The 24,875-nt window shown below is 49.6% G+C and overlaps 1 protein-coding gene across 7 annotated transcripts in view; it reads right to left on the minus strand.

Moving 5' to 3' along the window:
* The window catches only part of LOC117607365 (protein bric-a-brac 1), a 125,214-nt gene that overhangs the window by 76,321 nt on the left and 24,018 nt on the right, over positions 1-24,875 (minus strand). The window contains exon 2 of one of the 7 annotated variants that reach the window (XM_034331029.2): positions 1,337-7,087. The exons of the other annotated variants lie outside the window; for them this stretch is intronic. Within the exon in view, the coding sequence (XP_034186920.1) occupies positions 7,007-7,087 (81 nt within the window). The 3' untranslated portion in view covers positions 1,337-7,006. Of the gene's footprint in view, positions 1-1,336; positions 7,088-24,875 lie in introns of those variants that run through there. 7 annotated transcript variants of the gene reach the window in all.

Genomic DNA, 24,875 nt, shown 5'->3' on the forward strand with positions numbered 1-24,875 from the left:
AACGTGACTCGCAAACTCGTTGAAAAAGAAGCCGCGCAATTAGAATAGCTACGAGACGAGTTCAATCGACGAGGTTACTTACGTAATTTCCCGAAAGGATCCACGATATCGATCATTCTTGTAACGACGGACCATCCAACGCTCGGTTCGAGGGAAAAACTCGCAACCGTAATACGATATTTCGATCGAAATGTAAAATTATGGATAATTATCTTTCGATCGTCCCAACAGGCGAGTGTAATTTAGACGTCCGCCTCGTGCGTTGGCCACCGATCGATTACGAAACGTTTACACGAGGTTTCCTGATCTCCAGAGATCGCTTTTTTTTCTCCCTTTTACAAGTTCGTCATCGTTAACGTTTCTTCGGTGGTGCGGTGCCTTGACCAAGCGTCCACGTTAATCGACGACTAATCGAAAGGTTTTACGATGGAGAAGCATCGAAACCGAGAATGCGAAAAGCTGTCGAATTCGACGGCGGAAAACAGCGACGATCGCGCAACGGTTTGCCTATTTTCGGCAATTTCCGATTCGTAAATTGCTCGGCGAGGACGTACGAGGCGACAAACTAGTTTTGTCCCCGCAATTTGTAGCGACGCGTACGTCCGCCCACCAACGATATTTCATCGAATATGATAATCGTAGCTATTACCGTCTGGCTTGGCCGATTTCTTTTGTCGTCAACGAATAATCGTTCCCGGCCAAACTTGGACGGCGCCGTCGACAATCGGAGCTTCTTCTTCTTCTTCTTCTTTTTCCTCTACTTCTTCTCCACGGTTTTCCACACTCGCAACTACCTTCTGCCGAGTAATAGGACAAACCACGCGGAACACGGTGTTGGCAAGTAAGACGTTTCGTATCTTTCATCGAAACGCGACGGCGAAAAGATCTTGACAGAACGATAGCTCCACTTACACTTAGCAGCTCTTTGTTCAGATATTGGAATACGCTCGGTTACGCACGCATTGCCTTCTAATAAAGCCGGCTTTACTTGTACCACTAACCCACTGTAAATTGAATAAGAAAATACTTGTACCAGTATTGAATAGCGTTGACACGATTCCGGGAAAGTAGATTAACCGGGCCGGCTAATTGACGGACAACTAGCACAAGTAACAATACAGATGTAAGCCGACTTTACGCAAGTCGCAAATATCCCTGTTACATGCGCCTTGATATTACATTATGTTACGTTACGGCACGTAAGGAGCCTGACTACCTATCGTAATTGCAAGTAAGGTGCTTCGAACGATAACGTTTGCGCTCTTCTCTCTCTGCCCATCCTCTGTCTCCTTGTCTCTTCGCGTCCAATTACGCGTAATGCGATAATAGCTTGGACCGTGTTCGGTTCGATCGTTCGAGAAAACCGGAACTCCGCTCTGTCTGGCTGTTATCGGGTATCGCGATCGTATGAATATTTATATAATATATATATATACACGTGTTGTACAATGTAGTTATTTAATGAGTCGTAAACGCAGCTATCCGGTGGCGTTGTCGCGACGACTTTACGGTCGCCTCGTTCGGATCGTCGTAAAAATACGAGCCGAAGCGCAAAACGATACCACGTTAAATAGAATAATTATTATACGAATGTTTATGCACGTGTACCGATATTATTGTTACTCCGCCACTTTAATGATACGCAAATGGAACAGCCCGACGAACAATTTCCATCGTTCACCGACGCGTCAAATACAATTAACGATTACAAAAATATTTATCTTCGTCTTACAACGCCGTACGATGCCACGAGCAACGGTTCTGCAATTTCCATCGACCTCGATTTCCGAATCCTCCTTCTGATCGAACGACTTCGATTTTGGTGCCACTTTTACTTTTCTCCGAGACTTTGCTTTAAAATGAAATTGGTATTTATTATATTTTCAAAGACGAAGGAGCGGTTGTAAGCGAATTGAAAAACGAAGCCGGGGAGTCGTAAGAATCGTTTCTCATTGAGTGTCCCGCGAATATCGAACCAATTAGCATAACGTTTTCGGGCCGATAAAAGGCAGTAATTGTTCGGATGTAAACCGATATCTGCTTCTCGCAGCGCATCACAGCAAATGCGTTCCCATTCCCGCGCCATCTCATCCCCGTTCTCTCCTCTTTCTCTCTTTTCGATGGCCTGCACACGCGTACGCGATAAAGCGAGCGCGCAAGAGCGCGAGGGAGCACAGGGTATCCAGTTCAGAATATTCCCTACCAAAGGGGATTTTGCCGGTGGAAAACACAACGAGCGCTTGGCCTGTTCTCTGTCGCGCAACAGGGCCACCCCCTGCCGCCGTGCCGTGCCGTGCGTTTCCAGTTAAAACGGCCGAGTACTCGTGTTTAGATATCGTTAAACCGCATTTTCGACACTACCATTATGTAAAGCACGTGGTGGAGGCCGATAAGTCGAACAATGGTGCTCACTCGCGTCGAACGGGACGGGTTAGGCACTATTCGACGCTTCTTCTTCTCTCTGTTCACCCCGCTTTCTTTTCGCAATAATTTCTCACCTTTTTTTTTTACCTATCAATTCTCGCAATCTCCTGACTTGCTATCCGGCTAATTAAAAACGCTTTCGTTAACTCGATTCTCTGTCGATCTTTTGTCGTAACAGTTTTCTTCACCTCGCACAGAGAAAGAGAGGGAGAGAAGAAAAAGAGTCACTAGTTCGTCCACCGGCCTATACGGTACAAAATAATACTTTTTACTATCGCGATCTTTACGATCCGTACTGTATCGAGTATAAAGAAGATAATAAAGGAAGACGCGCGTGGATAATAGCTGGTATTATGCGCGTATTGCCCGGTGCATTACCATTTTTATTGCCGACGTTTTTTTTACGATCTACTTCTCTTACGAGTTAGCGTACCCCCGATCCGCGAACCGTCGATCAAGGTCGAATTTATTTCCACGCTAAATACATCATTCGCCACGCGTGTTTCGCCTCGTATCGAATCTTATCTGGACATACCTCCCAACCCCCGTCGAGAAGCCGTTGCAAATTTCACGCCTCCGCGCGATAATCTGATCTTTCCGAACGATCGATCCGGCTCGATTTATCGACGACAAGCGAGAGAGCTTCTTCTCGCCGACGACTGGTCCGTCCACCTTTTCGACCGGATTTTCTCGTTTCGGAGCAGCGGCACGCGCGTACAACTCGTTTAACGTCAACGCGCGCGCAATCATCCTTATCGTCGTGTTACAACGTAATTATCGTATCGCCGTGAACGCTTACCGCTTTTAATTTCGATCATTGACCCGTAACTGGTAACGTCATTCCTCTTCCGTGTTCCCTGGATCGAACGCGGTTCCATCCAAGTGTCTTGTCTTTCTTAATTGCCAATTGTCGCGGTTCCCTAACGAAATACGCATCGTCTTCCTAGTAACTTCTTTGTAAATAGTTTTCGGCATTTCAGAAGACGCGGACGAAATCGTCCTCCGATCGGCAGAGATCTTTCCAAAGTTGTCGCGTATTCGCGATATAAATTGTAGCAGAAGCTCGCAGACTCGCTATAAGTATAGTAACGATAAATCAGGCGTATCGACGTGCTGCATAGAATTGCAAATGAGACGCTGCCTTCTTTAAAATAAAAAGTTATAACGGCGCGCTCGCGCTCGTAAGTTTCGACGGTACGCGTCCTAAGCGTGTATACATATACAACGTACACAGACACCTAGAAGCGTACGTATACCCGTGTCCGTGAACGGTTTCGCGGGGGACAAGGAAAGAGGGCATGGAGCGAAGAATGAGGAAGAGAGAAAGAGAGAGAGAGGGTACGTTTGTGTGCGCGATCGCGTAGTGTGCGGGTAATACGTACGTTCTCCGGACAAGCAAGGAGAAAGAACTTAAAATGAATAATGTATCGTATATTTAATTCTATATATAAGTACCAGCGCGCGTACGCACACACGAACGTAAGAGAAGACGTACGTAGGTGTACCCCCCTCGTCTCTTTCGCCCCAATCTCCCTTGCCTCTCTGTTCGTATTTCCCTCTGTGTGTCGCGAGCGCACAACCGCTCCCGCGGAGCGGATCTCTCCTTCCCTCTGTGTTTCTCCGTTGAGAATGAAGTAGCATATTTTCTACGCGGAGGTCGTGACGAATCGACTTTCCAGTCGCCGACTAGAACGATACAAAAATATATTTTAGCCGGCCCGTGCCTCCAGAGAAATAACAGTCTGTTCGGGAATAACTGTCATTAAATTATTATCGATCGATAAGCGCCTCGTTACCGCCTAGGACCGACCTTCTTTTTAACCGGCAAAACTACCCGACAACCATCTTCCAACCCCTTTTACCTCGTTTCCTGTGGAAAATTATCCACGTTAAGACGATGCTCCGATCTCGTCCACGGGCAATCTTTCATTTAACTCGAACTCGAAGCTTCGCGTACGCGTTGCTTGTCTATTTTCACGAGGATAAAATGAGAACCGCTTTATTTTATTCGATAGAAAGAGGCATGGCTTGGTGTACGGTTGGCTCGAGCTGCCGCCTGACGTAACAATATAAATATGAACGGCGCATTAACAAATTCCTTTTAATCTTATCGTTTACAATAAATATTGATACGAAACTTTGGTTGCGCTATCGTCTCGGCACGATAGTACACGTAAAATATAATAATTCGCCTAATCTCCATGTAGCGTGAAGCGACCATGAAACGCGAACTCTTATCTTAACGAAATAACTGCGCAATTAGCCTGTCGCGACTCTACCGAAACTTACTGCCCCCTCGTTATTCTCTACAGGCCGATACAGGACATCTTGCTTTTCTTCGGAATCTATCGAATTACGACGACCAACGATCCACGAAAAAGAATTCGTGTAGAGATCGCGGTTCGCCTCAATTACATCCTCCAACGTTTCATTATTCGTCCGCGTGTATGATAATTACATCGGAAGCGGGTAGAGTCAGTTGGCGGGTGTTGTTTCACGGCCGAGTTACCTTGACGGATATTTTCCGTTTCTAAGTCAGCGTCGTTGATCATACGCGATTCCCGGTGTGCGACGAATTTCGTGCTCCGAAATTTCCCGTCAGAATAGTCATGCTACTCTATACTAATGTTACAATATCAAAGAGAGGAATACATAGTAAAATGTAGTTAAATTTTGTTTCAACACGATATGTATTGGTTCGAGAACGAAATATGATGAAAAAGCCATAGCGAGAATCGAAGCTAAGAGCGCACGAGCGCGTCTAACGACAGAGACGACGACGACGACGGTGGGTTGGTTGAGCGCCGCTGCATTAATAATATACGATACTAGTAATGGCATCGGGCGTATACGAACGTATATATTGTATAATAACTTTCAAGGCCTTATAAACGTTTATTATTTACCGCGTAACGTAATGGCAAACGGGTCCCCCACTTCTCAGCAGTCGTTATTAAAAATAATACTGTAACGTTCATGCACGACGTTGCCCCGTTCTCCTCTGCTTCCCTCCTGCCCATCGACCGCTTAGTTGCGCGAAATTATTGCCTCGTGAATTTTCGACGCAGGACTAATTGCCCTTGCCCGTGGACCAAACGCCACCCTCTTTTCGATTTTTCACGGGATTTTCGAACAAACTATGAGAAACACTGCTTTAGAACGCGTTAATGGAAGAAAAACGCTATTACCGTCGATAGAAGATCAAACATCGAGGCAGAGGAAAGGAGGCAAAGAATCGGAATCGTTTCGACTTGCTGGGAAGAAAGCGGACCACGGTGAAAACGGTTCAACGAGTTTTCCAACGATTTTCCATCGTGTCTCGTCTGTCGAAAGTTTTTCCCCATCGAACGATCGGAGAGCGTTGGCAAAGTGTTCCTTGGCGGAATATCTAGAGACTCGCCTCGGGACAAGAATCGTTGCGAAGGTCGCGACGGCAACAACGCGACATTCCATTAACTCGTGGAATAGCTAGAACGGTTCTGAGAAACTGTACGGGTCGGCGTAAAGAAATCAAGAATCGACTCTGCTCGGCTGGTTCGTCAAAGTCTAACTTGGAGAAAATTATGAAAGAAGATTCGGTAGCGGCGTGCCGGACTCGGGTTTCGGAATCGGTGGCGAAAAAGCATCGACGGACGATGGGTTTTCTCGATTATCGAGGGGGTAGCGGGGCTGAGCGAAGAGAGTCGGTTCGAGAGGCTGCGAAAGCGGCTCGAACTGGCTCGATCCTGGCGGATAGAACGTTTGATTTGCAGGAATCAATAAAAATCCGCGAGATAAAAAACTGGGCGAATAAAAAATGGTTCGCAGTCGTGGCCAACCGGAAAGCAGAAATCGCGAAGAGGGAAGGGAGAACGAGGCGGCTAGCGTAGGAGGACGAGGAACAGGACGAGCAGGGATAATCTGATTTTCAGCAACTTTATACGTTGCGCTTCGATTAAAATCCAGCCACCGTGCAGGGCCAATACAGTTACGCCGCTTCTGCCCTCTTCCTGTACGCGCTCACCTACTCTTCCCTCCTTGCGTCTGTTCGTCAACCTTTTTCACATCCGAAAACCCGCTCGATTTCGAACCGTTCCTCTTTCCCCATAATACAAACAGTGTTACTTGAGAGAAGCAAAGAAAAGAAAGAAGAAGAAGAGGATGTTGATGAGGATGATGAAGAAAAGACTTAATACAGCAAGTAGGTACGCGCGTTATTGAAACGCAAATCACGTTGCGCAACTGGCTGCGCCGCCGCGTCGTAGCGGGTCCGATCGGAATGTCTTGCATTAATAAAATATGAAGTATAAAAAGTTATTAAAAGGAGTAACGAGGAACTTAATGTTTATTCATAGCCGAGTGAGGCGGACGGATGAGCGAATAGGAGGCCGGGCTGCGATTCTCCGCATATTAAAAATCGTAAATAACCCTGCTACCGCTACCCCTCCACCCTACTTTTGTCGTTAAATCTTCGCGATTACGAGCAATTTTAATTCGCCATCCGTAAACTTCTTCCACCATCATTTCTCTCGCTCCTTTCCTCTCTTTTCTCATCATATAAATGTAGGTACTCGCAATTCGTACGATCGACTTCCGCTTTACTTTATCTAGTCGGAGACGGTTTATTAGCGTGGCTACGATCCGACACCTGGTCTAAGTTGGCATTCCATTGTCTGCTACTCACCTGCAACAAAAAGACGAAGACATCGATCAAGACGATTATCGATTAACGAGCATAGTTGCGACCACGTAACCGTGTTGTTCGTCGATGGTTTCGCCTACGCGCTCGCTAACCCGCTCTCGACCTCGACGCGAACACGCGCCTATAATGTTGCGCAGAAATAATAAATTACGGTGAAACGCGAACGAGCGTAAATATGTATTAATGCAATTACGTGTTCCCCGTGCCGGATTTCTCAACTACCGCGTGCAACAGCGTTGCTCTTGTATTCAGCCTACCCTAACAAACTTATTCTCTAATATCAAACTTCTCTTTTCTTCCGCTGACTTTTCTCGCTGCTCCAATTGGACGATAAAGGATATACCTACCGACCGAGTTGTCGATTCTTCGCGCGGGACAAAGTTACTCGCTTAGAAAAAGAAGAAGAGCTTTGAAATCGTTTGAAATTCAACGAACGGTGTGTAACAACGATTAAACTGTGAAAAACCGACGTCGAACGAACCGTAAATTACCGGCAGATCCTTGGCGCCCAGCGTTTATTTATAACCAGCGACCTCGAAGATCGCCTACCGGTTCAAATTAAATTGAACATCGTGCTCGTAAACGCGGATTCGTACGGGTCGCATCTCCGTGAGCTCCGTTTACGCGATTGTCGTTGATCCCTTCGAACAGATCATCCGCGTTCTTTCAGGGGTCGCGTTTCGATATCGCTTTTCGGGAAAATCCAGCGAACCGACGAAAAATACGGCGGGAGAAAGAGCAAGGGGAACAGGTCGGAACGAAACGAAATTTGACAAAAATTTTGTTGGACGAGAGGACGATCGCGACGACGCGACGCGCGACGCGGCAGGGGGAAAAAGTAGGATAGGGTCGCGACGAGCCTATCGAAGTGCGATTAAAATATAAAATGGGTTTCGAGGATTCGGACGGTGTTACGCACCGTTTCAATTATTGTCGCCCGGCAACTACACGCAATTTTTGTAGCCGCGTCCGATCACGGCTTTTCGTTCATCTCCATCCTCCCATCGAGCCCCTCTCTATCCAACAACAGCGACAGTAGCAGCAGCAGCAGCGACTCCCAATCCTCGCGCGACTCTTTGCCTATGTCTCGATTTTTTTTTTTTTTTTTTTTTTTTTTTGGCAAGCGCCGATTTTTCCGCCTTTTTTAGCAGAACCACAAAACGGCGCAAAAATCCGATACCGTTTTGCAATGCCCGGATTAGCGGCAGATCGCGCTACCGATTTGCTTTACCCCTTCGATGAAAAAATATTTCCATTTTCGTTTCCTGTTCTTTGTTTTATTCGCTCAGCTTTCGAGGCACGGTTTTCCTAGGAGGGGACGCTATCTTCGCGAATCGAGGCAAATTAGACTGCAACGATTGTTCGAAAGACGAGAGAAGAAAGGGTGAAAAGGGGAGGCCGCGATTCGCTATCCTGTGTCGTCGCGGTCGCGTGAAAGAGCCCGCGTGGATATCCGTGGCAGCCGCGGGTATCAGCGGAAAAGGGAAAGAAAGAGGAGACGGATAGGGATGCGAGCTCGTCGCCACGCGGAAAGAATCTCGAGCGAAAAGCTCACTCGAGATGCCGCGAAAACAATGTCGAGGGTGGCCCGAGATATACCTAATTGTTGAGAGTACAGCCGGCGTAGAAGGAAAGAAAAAAAAAGGTGCCGGAGAAGAGGAAGAGAAAGGCGGAAGAATGAAAATGACACCGACTTCTCTCGAGCTCTTTCCTCTCTACCCCGTCGACCCCAACCCCCAACACCGAGCGCGATCGCGAGCCCGAGCCCGAGCCCGAGCCCGAGCCCGGCTGCTCTTACCCCTTTCCCTATCGGTCCTCTCTTTTCCGCGCGACCGCCTTCCATCCTTGCTACGTCTCTTCGTCAACCCTCTACGTTCGTCTTCCTCCTCCTTTCTCCTATCCCCCCCCCCGTCCCTCCTCCGCGACGGCACACTTGCTTTTTATCGACGGCATACTTTAACCCTCGAGCCGCGGCGGCTTGCAGGTGGGTGGGGTGCGGCTCGGTGCCTGGCGACGGAGGTGGCGAGGAAGGAGGATGAGAAGGGATCGGAGCGCGCGCGAGTAGGAGAGTGCAGAGGACAGAGGCAGGCAGGACGGTTGGCGGCTGCTGCTGGTCGAGGGTACGCGGTCGGGGCATTAAACCCATTTAAATATAACCAATACTAACCAGGGTGCCTTCTACTCTCCTCGGTTATGGATGATTTTTACCGTTCATTTGAATAACCCGTAAGCTGCATCCGGCCGTGCGTAGTCGAACACGCATCGAACCGACACACGGACACGGGAGCTTCGAGTATCTCTGCTCTTCTCTTTCGCATCGACTTCCTCTTCAGCCACCGCGTATACCTCCTTTCTACTTTCATTCCCGTTTGATCCGCGATCGACGACGTCCTTTGACGCGAGCAATCGGCCGTAACGCCTTTATTCTTTGGTTTATTTCTTGTGCTTTCACCAGTCGGGAAGAAGGGAAAAGAGAAGAAGGAGAAGAAGAAAGTGGTTGCGAGTTAGACACGTAAAGATAGGGTGATTCGATAGGGTAAAAGGATAGACGGAGAGAGTTGTAGCAGAGCCACAGCTGCGACTTCTTCTAGGTTGCGTACACGGCGACAGACGGAACGAAAAATGCTGGAAAGAAAAGGGAGCAACGCGAGGAGAGTCCGTTGGCTGGCGATAATTTTGCGAGATAGAAGCCGGAGCCGACACAGCAGCCGAAGATACAACGAGGCTGGCTCGGAGAAAAACGCTGGCGTACGCTTCGCCTCGAGCTGGTAAAAAGCGTCGATGGAAAGAGGCCGCGATGCGTCGGTGCGCGCGCGAGTACGAGTGGAGTGCAAATATCGGCCGGCCGATAATGCCAGGTCAATTCTCTCTCCCTCAGCCTTGGCTGTTCAAACCTCTCGACGCTCCCTACGGCGTTACTTCCAATCGTGGAATCGTGGAATCGTGGAATCATAGAGGAACACGGCTCGAAAATTCGAGCGAATACTGGCTAGTGCCGCATTGGTTAGCTCGTTCGAGCGCATCGCCACCCCGGAAGGAAGCAAAAGCTGGTTAACGGGGACGCGTTCAACGTCCACGCAGCCACGCCAAGAGAAACCGTTCGTTACATCGTCCCTTTTGCCCTGGGAAATTTTATCGAGAGGCCTCGATCCAGCCGCGATCCGACCGATTATCCGCTTCCCAGCCTTCCGCAAAGAGAACAGAAGAGAAGAGAAACGGGCCGCGCCCTCGTTCGACCTCTCGATTCCGAACGAGAGAAAGCGTGCGTTTCGAACGAAATTATGGAACCGGACCTTTTTGTGGCGAGAAAATACAAAAGGGCAAATGGCTAGCAGAGACGTTTTCGGTCGATCGAAACGCGTCTTTCGATCAGCCTCGAGTTGGCAGCTATTGAAATTCCACGCGGCCAACGAACGGCGATCATTCTCGCCGGAATGCATCGGACCAGGGGAAAATTTTTTATGCGAACCAGAGGACAGAGGGAAAGGAGGGGAAATCGTAATCGTAAACGTAAAGCCGAAATGACGAACGCAACGGGGTACACTTAATGGCGTGCGGCGGAACGACGAGGGCGAGAGAAACGAGCGCGTGCGTTTATCGCAGGCCAGGCGTATTTTGTGTCGCGATAGGGCGGCCGCTATCGTTTCGTACCTCTACGCGATCGCGTCCATGTCCGAATCGTATTTATCATACGCGTTCGATCCTACTGGATTCGGCATCGCTGGTAGCTAGATACACGCTTCGCGTCGCCAGATACCCCCGCGGAATCGTCGCTTTAATTGGCCGTTCCTCACCGAACCGTTTTAACGATCGATCTCGTCGACCCATCGCCAACATTTGTTTTCGATTTCGTCCTCGTTTCTCGGATTATCGACGAGCCTAGCTACTAGTATCGCGCTCCTGTTACAACGAAAACCAGCGCGGATCGACGAATCGACGGCGAGAGGGAAATAACGTAGGAACGCGTAGGCGAGGCGGCAACCGACAGGAAGGATCGTTTTTTCCGCGGAATGCTACCGGAATCGATAACGCCCGAAGTCATTCGATAGTCATCAGAGGCCCCCGTTAGCGCGACAAGGGCTGGCTCCCTTCGTGTTCCCAGTTCCGTTCCGTTCCCCCGGCGCGCAACCCGTCATCATCGTCCTCCTGTTCATCCACAACCTCGTCATCGTGTCCTCCATCTAGTCGCCGTCGTCGTCGTCGTCGTCGTCATCGCGATCGCGTAGTCATGGTTCGCAATGACGCTGGTTCGTCGTGATAGTGATCGTGATCGCGCGATCAAGGGATCGGGGAAAGCAGAGACGGCGACACGGAGGAACGCATCCGGGACGGGGATCTGACGGATTGAGAGAGGGTGACAGGGGTGCCGTACGGGGGGAGGGGGTGGTAGAAGGAACAGGAGAGGGGGCGAGGAAAGAGAGAAAAGGGAGGTATGGGTAACGAAAGAGTTGGGGGGTCGGGACGAGCGATAGGCGGAGGTGGTGGTAGGGGAGGGAGGTGGCGTTGTAGGGTTCGGTGGATCCCCGTTCTAGAGCCCTCGCCTCTCTCTCGCTTGGCAGGATGTAGGCGTATAACAATGACAAACCGTGAAACAATGCTGGGCGCCACTGGAAAAATTCCAAAAAACGCGAATAATAAAAATGAGAGCTCGCGTGCACCGCGTGTGTGGCGGTGGCGGTGACGATGGCGAGGCGATGCTAGCACGGCACTGCCAACGGTGGCGGCGGCGGCGATGGCGATGGCGGCGGCGGTGGTAGCGGTGGCGGCGGTGGTGAGACAAAAAAAATGGGTAGTAGGAAGGGGGGTGGAAAAAATGTAAAAGCCCCGGCGCGCACGGCGCTTCGTCGGGGACAATACGCGGCGATGAATGCCTATTATATTTATCTGTAACAGGCGTTCCATAAAGCAAATAACACAGAAGTGTAGCGAGGAAAAAATCGGGCTTTTTTTCGACGCGGCGCAGTGCCGCGAGGGCTCGCTCGACGAAAAAAAAAAAAAAGATGCAAAAGCAAGGGCGGAAAAGGGGACAAACGAAAATTCCAGTCCTACCCCGTGCTTCGACGATCCTCCGCTTCCATTCGATTTCGTTCCGTTTCCACCTGATTCGATCGATTTCCAAATGTCACCAACTAGTTGCCAAATGTTCGTCGAAAGAGTTTGTTTTCAACGGTTTCTTCGCGCTCGAAAAGTTGCCGATCGAGTTGCTTTGCCAGCGGAAACGCGTAACGTCGATACACGGATCGGTCGGTGAGCGCGATGCGAATATGAGAAATTTCGTGAACGGAATAGCGCGGGAAAAGAATGCGAGCAAAGAAGAGAGATGGTAAGAGAGAAGAAGAAATGGAAGAGAGGGGACGATAGGGTGGGAGCGGGGAAAGGGCGATGCGGCGGTGTGTGCCAAAAACTATAACCTGTTGCACACGGCGTCACGAAGCCCGAAAAACGCCCCTAGCCTCGTCCCTTTTACTCACCCCCTTAACCTTTCCGCCCCTGTGTCAAGCCGAACTTTTCGCGGCATCGCGTTAAACCGAAGAATATCTCGATGTCGGATACCCGATATCCCGATATTCGCGATATCGAGCCATCAGCCACGCTCGACGTACCAACGTTTCGCGTTTTCTACTTTTTGCCGGCCGATGCGTTTCCCCGGCAAAAAGAGCACCGCAAAAAAGACGAAAAAAAAAAAAAAAAAAAAAAACGAGGACAGAGGGTGGATATATCGTTAAAAACGACGTCAGCGTTTTTGGGGAAACGATCGAATAATCGAGGCCGGTTATCGGTCACCGTCCACTTTCATTTATGCTTGTTGCTATTATATAATTCGAACAAATTTCGACTAAATCTTTCGGGCAAGATTTCCCAAGGATCTCTCGTACCGTGCGTCGCGTCGCAAGCTTTACCACGACTCGAGAAACTCGGTTAAATCTCTTTAAACGGAGCCGCACGACGCGAGACGACGCGACGCTTGCGCTACTCTTTCTCTTCCCTTTTTCCTTTTTTTATTCCGTTTCTTTTTCTCCCTTCTCGCCGTTTTCCTTCGCATCCTATCTCCAGAGTCGAGTGAATATTTTCCTCGTAAATCGACCGCTCCTCGATCGGTATTCTTGCTTTTCCCTCTCTTGCCGCATATTCGCGTATCTTGGACGCACGTACGCAGGCACGCAAGCATCCAGGCAGGCACGCACTACGCAGCCAAGCATCCAGGGCATATTCGCGTGTATTTTTATGAAATCATTGTTTCGAATGACAATACACCGGGATGAGCAGCGCACAATGACTGCATCTCCGTGGAGGTAGCGGTGGAGCGTGCTGCAAACCGGAGACGGAGGTGGAGAAGCAGTAGCAGCAGCACCACCGGCAGAAGGGAAAAAGAGGGCAGGGAGAGGGTGGTACGCGTTGCAAGAAAATCGGAGGAAGGGGTGGCTCTGCTGGCTTATACGACCGCGTCTACGCACACGTGGACGCATACGATATATACCCGGTTCGTTGGCACCGATCGTTCCTACGCTCGTTCGTTCGTTCGTTCGTTCGTTCGTTCGTCGATCTGTTCGTTCGTTCGGTTCTTTGTGATGACTGTCGATGAAACGATGACATATTTTTCCGGCTTTCACTCCCGGCGTGCCCCGCGGCTCTTCCATTCACGCTTCCTCGCTTCGTCCCTCTGTTTCTCGGCCGCGGCTTGGCGGCCGCGCGGATGCACGCACCGACGCATGCGCATTCCCCGTTGCCTCGGGTGCAATATCTCCTCCTCCCTGCGTTCCTGCATTCACCATTGCTTCTTTTTTTCCCTTCTTCCTCTCTCCGTTACCATCTTCCTTTCTCTTCTTTCACTCGACGTTTCTCTCCTCTCTTTCCCTGTCTCGTTAAACCGTTCGACAGCTTCTCTTTCATTTTCGAGAATCCGTTGCCTCGCGTACGATTTTCTCGCTCGGAAACGTACCGATCGAATCGGTCCAGAAACGATCGAGAAAACTCTATCCGTGGATCGCTAAGAACGCGAGTTAGAACGCGTACGTTTTGTGTTTTTTTATACACGCGATAAACGAAATAAAAGGTCGATCTCGTAAAGCGGAGCGAGGGCGATAAAGCGGACACGGAAAATCTGGCGGTAAGGTACGGTTGCGTATTCACGGGATACAGTCTCCGCACGTACATCCGAGAATTATACGTTTGTCGCGCTCTATGGGAGGCTTGCACAGCCTCGCGTATTGTACGTCGATTTTTTATCGTCCCATTTATTTGTACCGACCTTTATTAAACGATGAAAACTTTATTGCTAATTGCCCGCGGCGAAAGGGTTTTTATGGATGCTTGCCTGGCCACGTTTTTATTTCGATTCCAGAAACATTCCGTATAGGCTCTCTCCGACCACGACCAAACTCGCGCATCCCCTTTTTACCTTCCCACGATCGATATCAACTGTATATTGAACGCTCGATCTTTCTCCTCTATACCCACAATAGATACGTAAACGCGTCTTTCCTGAAAAACGCATCTAGCTACCCCCCATTTCTCCTCTTTTTTCCCTTCGTCGTCGAAGCAACCTCGTTAATCCGCGAAACGTCGTAATCTCAAGCCGATACCAACGATAAGAACGCGCCACTGCTGAGATAATTTAACGTCGTTCGATTCCGACGCCCAGCAAAGAGAGTTTAATTAAATGAAATCGCCGGGGAATTAATCGTTCGATCGGCTAATTCGACCCAATAACGTAACGACGTTTCCATTAGCGGCCGAGAAAGAGGTAGAAGACGGCTAGCACCGCGCACGGATCGTGTCGTTCTCGTGGCCGCTGGAAAAGCCGGACAATTTCCAGCGGAATCCCGGCGAAAATTTACGACCGGTAATACGCAAGCACGAAACAAATGTGGAGAAATAATAATTGTAAAAACGAAAAAACGGTCGGTGATGCGTGCGCCCGGGCCGCGCGTAAATCAACGCGTACCTACAACGAACGAGGACGAAAACGGGAACTGGATCGTCGAGTCTTCGGGGGCAATTTCGACGCTTCTATTATTCCTTTCCCGCGTTCCTACACGCACTCCAGCTACCGTCCTCGTTATACCATTACTTTTGTGTTTTACGCTTCGCAACGAAGCCATGGGTTTGTCCTCCGATTTGTCTGTTGTTCGCGCGTATCAACGCGATCGAAACATGGATAACAGGGGTCGGTGGTAGGCGCGAAAAGTTCTGTTGACGCGTCTCGGAGGTTGTTCGGTTGTTCCGTTGATGACCGAGGTGGCTAGGCGTTTTAATCGTTATCGAGGTCGTTAAGAGCCCAAAGTCTACCGGCGAAAGAAGTCGAAGCGAGCGATTCGTCAGAATGAAATAGTGGGAACGTTGAACCCAATCAAGTGGCTGTCATAAATTTCCATCAAGCTGCACACCTAACCCCGAACGGGGTGGTGCTAATGGCCGATACAAAATTGCGAACTACCAGACACGCTCGGGGAAGGAAGGAAGGAGGAAGAAAAAGGGTGAACGGAAAAGAGGCAAAGCAGACCGGCTTCGACGGCATCGCCCCGGGTCTACTATGATTTCTCGAATACTTTAAGAGTGGTGAACGGTCAAAGAGAGGCACGTGGAGGGCCACGGTACGCGTATTTATATCCAGATGTATCCGCGACGCACACCAACCAAACCGACGAGAATATTTCTATAGAAACGGTTATACACTCGTAGAACATATTGAAACGCGTCGTTGGGGGCAGATGCGTTCGATGATATATTAACGCCAACTGTGCGGCCCATATAGGCGTACGCGTAACACGCCACCGCGTTCGCACGTACACGCATACTACGGGAATAAATTATAGAATTATCGTTTTATCGCCTGTGCTCCTCCCGTATAGACAGACGACTCGCGTGTGCCTGTACGATTGTTTCGCTCCTGACGCGTGTACGCACGCGCGCCTACTCGCGAATTGTCGCGATTCCCTCGAGGGCTAACCCTCTTCTCCACCTCCGCACTCTTTCACTGTTTTTCTCTCTCCTCACTCCATACACACAGACGCATAGGTGCGCGCGTGTATAGACCTTCATTCCCTTGCAAGCAAAATCGGCTCCGTTCTCTCGGCGTTGTACAAATTTTTTTTGGTTTTTTTTTTGTTCCGGCTCTCTCGGACGCAGCGTAGATAATAAATCGCCAAGGCGGTACGCCAAATTAATATCGTAAATTCGTTACGGACGCGATACCGCCGCTTCCCGAAAGGATGGTGCAGGGGGAGCGTGGGTGGGATTGGGGGCTAAAACATTCGCGACCGCGGTGTAATATTAAAAACAGGCGCGAAATGCGCGCCCGGAGAGGCCGGATGAAAAATAAGCGCGGTAATATTCCGCGGGGCCGAGCCCCTTCCTATTCGTTCGCAATTAATTGTTTGCCGCGCGAGCAATCCCACTTCGCGGTACCGAATATAATTACCTACCTAAATCATCGCTCGATCGCGGAATATCTACAACCGGCAGAAGCTGGGAAACAGTTTTCCGCGCGGAGCCACGTTGCAGCTAACTGCTCGCGAATTTCCTCCCCTTTCTCGCGACCATTTCGTCACGAACTCGTCGCGTTTTCCGCCGACTCGTGCAATGAACAAACCCTTCCTCGAAACAGAAAGGACGATAGATTTACACGCGATATAAATTTAAATAAGTCGTTATAAGTGTAATTCGTTCGGTTTGCATCGCGACGCCGACACGGGGACGCTGCCAGCAGCGAAAGCGAGGCTCGTTAAAATATCTACGGCACGCAGCCACGAATATATTTTAATAATTTCGAATACATTAAAGTTTATCGTCGGTCGGCCAGCGTCGAGTCGTTCCGCTTCTCGAGCGCGAACCAGCTCGAATTCTGGCCGATGGAACCGTTCGGGTGGTGGTTCCAGCTCGTTGGAATAATTACGGAGACGTCCTTTCGCCACGTTTCAGCCGCGTTCGAACGATAGGGTATCGTAGGTAGTACAGCGAGATCGAAAGGAAGGGATCGTTGGCGAGACGCGTTGGCTCGTTCCTCGAAATGAAAGTTTCCTTCGGCGTCGTCGCGCTGATTTTAAGTCGCGAAATGGAAGAAACGCGAAGGGAAGCGCGGAGCAACGGCCGAGCAAGGGGATGAGAAAGAGAGGGAGAGAGGGAGGAGAAGTTCTGAAAGAAGCAGGAACGAGGACGGAAAAGGAAGAAGGAGAGATGGTGGAGAAGAGAGCCGAAGGGAGACAGAAACGGAGACAGACAGACACAAAGACGCGGGTGCTTGCTCGACCGAAAAGTTTGCCTAACGGTAAAGCGATGAGTTAACATTAATATATTCCGTCGGAAAGTTTTTATAATATTCCCGGGCATTGTCTGCAGTGGAACAATAAAACCGCTGTTCCCGTTTACGACGGACGATTTTTCAACGAGTCGGAGAAACGAAGCGAGGCGAGGCGAGCCGCGACGGGGAAAGGAGGTGGAGAAGGAAGAGGGTAAAAGAGTAGAAGACGCGAGAAAAGAGGAGGGAAAAAAGTCTAGGCGTTCTCTCGGTGCGACCGGAAGACGGAAGAGGTTGAACAAAAGGAAGCGGAGGAACGCGTGTCGATACCTCTCGAATAAAGCATCTTGTGCGTCGAGTCGCGTCGCGTCGCGTCGGGACGCCAGCGGAACGAAGGATATAACGTTTGAAGGAACGAAAGAATCGAGAAACGACTGTAACCGTATACGCGGCTCTACCCAGAAGGAATTAAAAGTAAACACGCAGGCTCGCTCGCGCGTTTCTCCTCGGGTTAGAGTAATTACGAGCCACGCCAGCTGCCGCGGAGTTTAAATTATAGAAATTACAAAACGTCCTCGCCTCCCTCTCTTCTTCTTCTCCATCCTCTTGCAAAGTCTTTGCCCCACAGCCCTCACCCACCCACCCATTCTATTTCTCACCGTTCAACTTTGCCCGTTTCTTCAATTCGCCCTACCCTCGTTCGTTTCTTGCGCCTCCTTTTTCCGGAAGACGGTCGAACGGCCGTCGATGCCCCGTTTCGATCGTTTCGCGAATGGTCCGTGTAAGTAATCGAGAAAGGATCGTTCGTGGAACAGAAGAAACGAAGACGCGGACTCGAAATAATACAAAGAGGCGCGTAAAGGCGGTGCGGCGCGGCAGGCCAGAGGGGGAGGAGAAGAGAGGCCGAGGAGCGCAGGTGAGCGCAGGTGAGCGCACCGAAGAGATATCGCTCGGCTCTCTCGAAGGTAGATTTTCAGCCGAATGCAGGTAGGTAACTCAGGTTGCAGGTAACGCAACGAAATAACGCCGGTGGAATTCCTCGAGGCTGCCGCGGCTAATGCCATCGGCCCTCTTTGTCTCGCAATGCCATCATTTTTCTCCGGTAATATATTTTATTGCTATCTCGGTCTCCCTCGCACCACTGCCGCCGCCGCCACCGCCAACGACCGCCAACGACCGCACCTCCACCTCCGCTTCCACCCCCACCTGCACCTCCGCGCTTTGCGACCACCGGCTTGCCTCTCCTTCTTCACCTGTCTCCCCGTCGCTTCACCCTGGCCCCGCCGTTTTCTACCTTCTGCTCCTACACCGTCCACCAACACCTTCTTCTTCTTTCCTCGAAACTCTCTCTACCACTACGCAACGCGATTCTCCTCTCCTCTCTTCCCTCCCTATGCCCCCCCACGCCCTTCTTGTCCTCCTACAAACTTTATTATACCTTTCTGTCCCTTTTCTTTTCTGTACCCCTCCTACCCCCTGCTCTCCTCCCTTACCATTCCATACCTTCTTTTCTTCTCTACCATCTCTCTCTCTTTCGACCGAGTCACGGACTTGCTCGATGTCTTCTCTTTCTTTTCCGCGCGCGCAGGCATAAACGCGTATCGAATCTTGTCTCGTACTCTCTTCGCTCTTCGATCCTTGTCCAACCCAGCTCGCGTTTTTAACAGTGGAAGAAGGACGGAGCAAGAGAAACGGCGAGGAAACAAGAGAAGAGAAAGATGACGATATCGGTTGCGGGTCGAGTGCGACGAGGAGACTGATATAATTGTATCTAAATTATAATATACAAATAATAACAGCCAGAGCGGCAGCCTGACGCCAGTACAGTTGGTCGAGAAAGTTTTCGTGCTCGTCGATGGTGGTCGACGGACGCCGATTTCGAGTATCGTTCGGGTACGTCGAACGTCCTCGCCGCGGCCGCGACCGGCCCGGGATGGTATCGCGTTGGAATTCGAGGCGCGATCGCGTGACTCCGTAGCGTGAGTCGCGCGTAAACCTCGCGAACGGCTCTATCTTCTCGAGACCGCACCGCCTCCGGCGAATCGCCAAGGAAAATATGACGAATGCGCGATGCGGTTCCAACGTACGACGCGTTATTTACCCTGCACCGCTTGCAGGAAGGTACCTTGTTCCGTTCCTCACCCTCCACCCTCGTTTTCCCTCTTTTCTTTCCCTTGGCTAGCACCGAGGGGAGCGTTTCTCCCGGCAACGCGGTTATAAAAAGAGAAAGACGAAGTTTGGGGTTAAGTTTTTCTTGTCTACGAAGACGAGCAGATAAAGAGAGAGGCAGCGAAGACAGGGGAAAGGAAGGTGGAAGGAGAAGGATGAAGGGAGAGGCGAATCGAGCCAACCATCTGGAATCCAAGTCGGTGGGTAAGAAAAATAAGCTTGGTGGGAGTAATAATAAAGAAATATGTTTCTCTTCGGTCAGAGCCCCACACCGCCTGCTTGCTTGCTTGCTTGCTTCGTTTCCTCTCTCCCTTTCTTCTGGCCCCGCAGCCGGCTCTCTCTTCGCGAAAGGAACGCTCGGGCATATACGCGCCACGAAATTCAACTTATGTATATGTACTTTCCAAAAAAGAACCGTCCGTTGTCACCGCATCTCCAAATTTCTTATCAAGAATGGAGAATGAGATGCGTGAGGTCAACTCGCCAAAGCTGGCTTTGGATAAATTCGAACATTCAAATTATTCAAACTATCTTGTTGTCCCCGAGGTGTTATCGTAGTTTCACCGTGTTTTGTAAATGTTCGTTGACGATTGTGCGTTACCTTTCGAAATCTGTTCACCCACTCCTAACGATCCGTAAGAGCTTCCATCGACGACGAACATTAGAGAAGGAGTCGGACGGTGGAGGTAATAGAGGGTAAGGTCGAAGCAGGTGTACCTGCTGGCGGCTACGTTTTCCGGTCGAGGCTCGAAAAAAGAAGCAACAGGGCTAAGTGGAGGCCGAAGCTGGACAGAAGTTTGCGATCGAAAAAGCGGAAACGATACGACAAGCGGCGAAACGGCGAAGGGAGAAGGGAGAGAAAAGTATAAGGTAGAGGAAAGAAAAGGGGTGCAGCGTTCTGGGCTGTGTTCTTAGAAAGAAGGGCAATAATCGGAAAAAAATGGAACGAGCTGGGTAGTTTTCGCATAATCTGCGAAGCACGGCGAGGCCTAATGTCAGTGTTTCTCGTAGTCTCGGTTAGCGTGGAAATCGAGAGGAGAGGCGCGTCGACGAAGCGAAGTAAAGAAACCGCGGTCTACCGTGGCGAGGGCAAGGAGGAAAAGGAAGCACGTTATATTTTATATGACAGCGTGATTGCATTTCCCAGAACAAACATCGCTCTGGCCGAGCGAACGCAAGAAAACGTCCGCGTTAATCGCGGCTCCTTCCTTCTGCTTTCCTCCATCCGTCCTTCTGCCATTCGCTCCCTTTAACTGCCTACCACCCCAAATGCATCCTTTTTGCTTTCTATTTTCTATTTTCTTTCAAAAAGTTTCGATCGACAGAAATCTTCCGAACGCATCGCTCGCTTTATCGATGGCTGTACAAATATTTTTATTCACATTCTTAAAATTTCGAAAAAAGAAACCGGTAAAACGGGTCAGTTTAAAGCGTTTAAAAGCGGCGATGAAACTTTCGAAAATGAAGTACAGGGAGGCCGAGGATACACAGCGATGGAAAACAGCGAAAATTGTTTATTTTCAACTGCTACCAAGAGCAGGTTCGTGGCATCGTGGTTGCGATGGTACCTGTTTCACGGATAAAAATGACCAAAACGCGATATCGTATTAAGAATCGATGCGATGGTAACAACATCGTTCTTGCGTCTCTTTCAACCTGAACGATGAAAAAGACGGAAGAAAAAAAGGCTAGCGATCCGTTTCCTTTCGAAGCTTTCTTCACCCCGCATAAGAGGAGTTTGCCCGCGAGTAATTTTCACGATTATTCCCGTTTCCGCCTTCTCGCCTACGGTTCTAACCACCCTCGTCTCACCTCGCTCCGCCACGCCTCGCCTCGACTCCCCTCCGACCGCCCGCACCTCAACCCCGACACCGCATTCCTCTTTTTCTCCCCTTCTATCCCCGTGAAACTCGACGGTCAGGACTATTTGTTCGCGGACTTATCTGTATTTTATTATACCCGAAGTTTTCACGCTCTCCCTTATCTGCTCTCGTGTTTACTATACGATATTTATAGCCGTGCTCGTCTGTACACGGCGCCGGTTATTACGGAGCTCGCTACAAACGGGAGAAGAGAAGCGAAGAGAAGAAAAGAGAAAAAAGGGCCGTTGTACCAAATATCGCGGCAACGAAGAACAGAGAAAGAAGAAGGAAAACCTTCGACCAGAAACGAGGGAAAAGGGCAACGAAGATGGAGATAAATCATTTACCTTCTCGTTCCTGGAACGAGTTCTCTCGCGAGAATACCGGTGCAAACAGAAATATGAACAGAAATCGCGCGAACCAACCGCTAAACTCTCCTGTCTCCTTTATACAAAGTGTAACTAGTGATGCCGGCAGGATGGCGACGATTCTACTTAAGAAAATAACTCTTTTCTTTTTTCTCACGCGAAGCTTCCTTGTTAAGAAAATTTGCGTGATGTTGATGAGACGATAATCAAGAGAATTCTACAACAGATACACAGTAGAGCAGTTTCGATTGGATAGTTGTTTGGAAAGCGTATTCAAGCTGGGGGATAATTAGCGACGCGAGAACTCATGGAATGCTCGTACGAGGTCTCTTTGCGAACGAATAAGAGGGTGAGCGAACGTGGAGTCGCATCAGGGGACGTAACACGAGAATACACGTTGGTACGGCAAGCCAATAATTATTGTTTTTATCCGGCAGCAGCGGGCCGCAATTAAAAACTGTTTATTTATTCAGATCCGGCTTTTTAGCATTCGCCCTCACCCCAGGTGAGACTAGAGCCTGGCGAGTGTGTGAGTACGCGAGGCCACGTGTGCGTGCCACCATACGGCACGATTTTTCGGCTTGGCAAACCGTTGTTCCCAATCCCCCCTCCCCACACTTCCAATCCTGTGACATTTTCCAGTCGCTCTGTTGGCTCGCTACTGACCGGAAAAATTGCCAGCCGGTTCGATCGTTTACCGAAAGAGACGTATGATGAATTCTAGGATCGTAGAATTTCGAAGTAAGAATAAACGCAGGGAACAAGGAATCGACGATTCGAAAGAGATTCGCAGTCGGTCGACGTTAACGCGGCGCTGCTATCTCGCGCGGAGATTTATTATTTAATCTCGCGTCACGATATTTATTATTGCACGTAACCCCGTGGGTCTATAAAAATACCACGCGTTATCGCGTACCGTCCGGTCAATAACAAACTGACGATACCTTGCCTCGTGTCGAAATCGTAGCGAACGCGCGATGCTCTCTTTTTTTCTTCTTCTTCTTATTCTTTCATTAACTAAGACGAAAACAGTTCGATTTCCCGTCAGTGAATCGACGATCTACGAGCTTCAGTGACGAACGCGAAGCGAAACAGAGATGAGAATTAAGAGGAGAGTGACATAGGCGAGTGAAGAGAAGAGGAGGGAAGAAGAGGCGAGGGTGGATGAAAGAAACGCGTTACGATCGAAGCGGCTGGTCGGAACGCGAGAAGGATACGGTGCGAGGTGGGGCTAAGAGGAGAAGTTAGAACAAATAAAGCGATAAAATATATAATATTACGTCGTACCGCCGGCTGGCCGACTCGTGCATTCCAGAGTGCATTGCCCTCGCAAATACTCCCTCGGCCTTTCCGAGCAGCCACACACGTCACGCCGGCCTTAATACGAAATTACTGCTAAAGCGTGCCAGCGCGTACGCTTTTCGCCGCGAATTTCTTTCACGATGTTTCGCGCGGCTCGCTTTCCTTCCCTCTCTCGACCGTCGCTCCGTCCAGCCACCCAACCCGTTCGTCCGTCCACTTACGCCCCCACCCTCCGTTCTACTCCCTTTTATCTACAGATTTCCTCTTTTCAACGAATCCTTACCATCTATCTCGCGTCCTTTCTTCCAAATCACACTTTTAACCCTGTTCCCAGAAACATTAACAGCCGTTATATCGGGTAAATCTTCCCCGTACGCACAGGCCGTTTCGTAACACGCGCGATACAAAGGCAATTAAAAACCTCGTGTAAACGTACTTTCTAGTTACGACCAGTTTTCTATTTCAATATTTCTCAATGATAAACTTGATTTCCCTCGAATTTATTAACAAGTTACCACTAGAGAAACAAGAATTCAATGCTCGAGTTCACTAATTCGAGTTACTCTCCGTATCTCTTCGTCTTCCTGCCGGGGAACCTCTTCCGTCTATCGCTCAAGCCGTTTCCACGTGTTACGAAACGTTTTGTGTTATGCTCGAAGGTCGCGAGAAAGAGAATTTTGATCGAATGGATTTCAATTAGCCGCAAACACGAGGAAATTAAAGGCGCGTGGAAAGTGCAACGTCAGGGAATCGGAAGAGTTTTGCGTCGCGTCGACTATCGCGGTGGCGGTGAACGTTTCCTCCGAACGTTTCGCATCGTCGAATCAACGAGCAATTATCAGAATACCGAATGGCTTCTACCGAAATTGCGTCCCCACGGTCTTAAATGCGCTTCTTCGTCTTCTTTGTATAGTAAAGGGCAATTCGAAGCCGCTCCGTACGTGTTCATGGTTGGAAAGAGATGAGTTACGATCGTCCAAAGAGTCTTCCACCGTTCGGACGCGTCCGAAAGAAGCCAGCTGCCGAAGGATTTTAGGACCAATTACGAGCGACCGTCCACTCGGCAGCGAGAGGATCGTAAACAATTTGCCTCGGGAAAAGAGAAGTCGCTCGTAAATACTTTAAGTATAAAAATCGGTTTGGAGCGCAACACGCGCGTGTACACTGTTCCACGTGAAACAACCGGAAACGAGACTCGTCGCCGCGTTTTATGCGTTTTATGCGTTTTACGTATTAAAGTAAAATAAATTCCGTCCCAGCGGATTAAGCCTGGTTTCATTGTCCGTTAACGCGTTACGCGTGGATCGCGTGTTTTTACGCGTTTCTGGCCAGTCTCGTCGCGTTCAAAGCGATATTGATTTTCATTAAAATTTTTATACATTTCATAACGGATCTTTTATTCCGCGGCGAACGCAACGTTCTTTTGCTGGACTATATAATTGATCGAATAATTTCTGGCGAATTTGCATTTTAATGCCAATGAGAATTTCTGTTTACGCAGGATTTGAGAATGGCTCCCATGTACGCGTGACGCGTTAACAAAAGTCGACAAATAGAGTTACCTCCGACGAACGCGCGCCAACTGGTTTACCGTAAACCACGACCGCGGCCGCGACCGCGACCACGACCACGACCACGACCGTTCGAGGAATTTGCCCAATGGACAGCTTCGTGTAATTAAGAAAGCATACGTGCTCGCGCCTCTTACTTACTTCGATGAATGTAAAAGCCACGCGCTGCTTCCACAATAATACATATACCCTACCCAACTCTAGCCATCGAAGCGAGTAAGAGGAAAGGAATTTCGATTAATCCTCCGATGCTTATAGCCA

Source organism: Osmia lignaria, chromosome 9 (genome assembly GCF_051020975.1).
Source record: "Osmia lignaria lignaria isolate PbOS001 chromosome 9, iyOsmLign1, whole genome shotgun sequence".
Classification (NCBI taxonomy): Eukaryota; Metazoa; Arthropoda; class Insecta; order Hymenoptera; family Megachilidae; genus Osmia; species Osmia lignaria.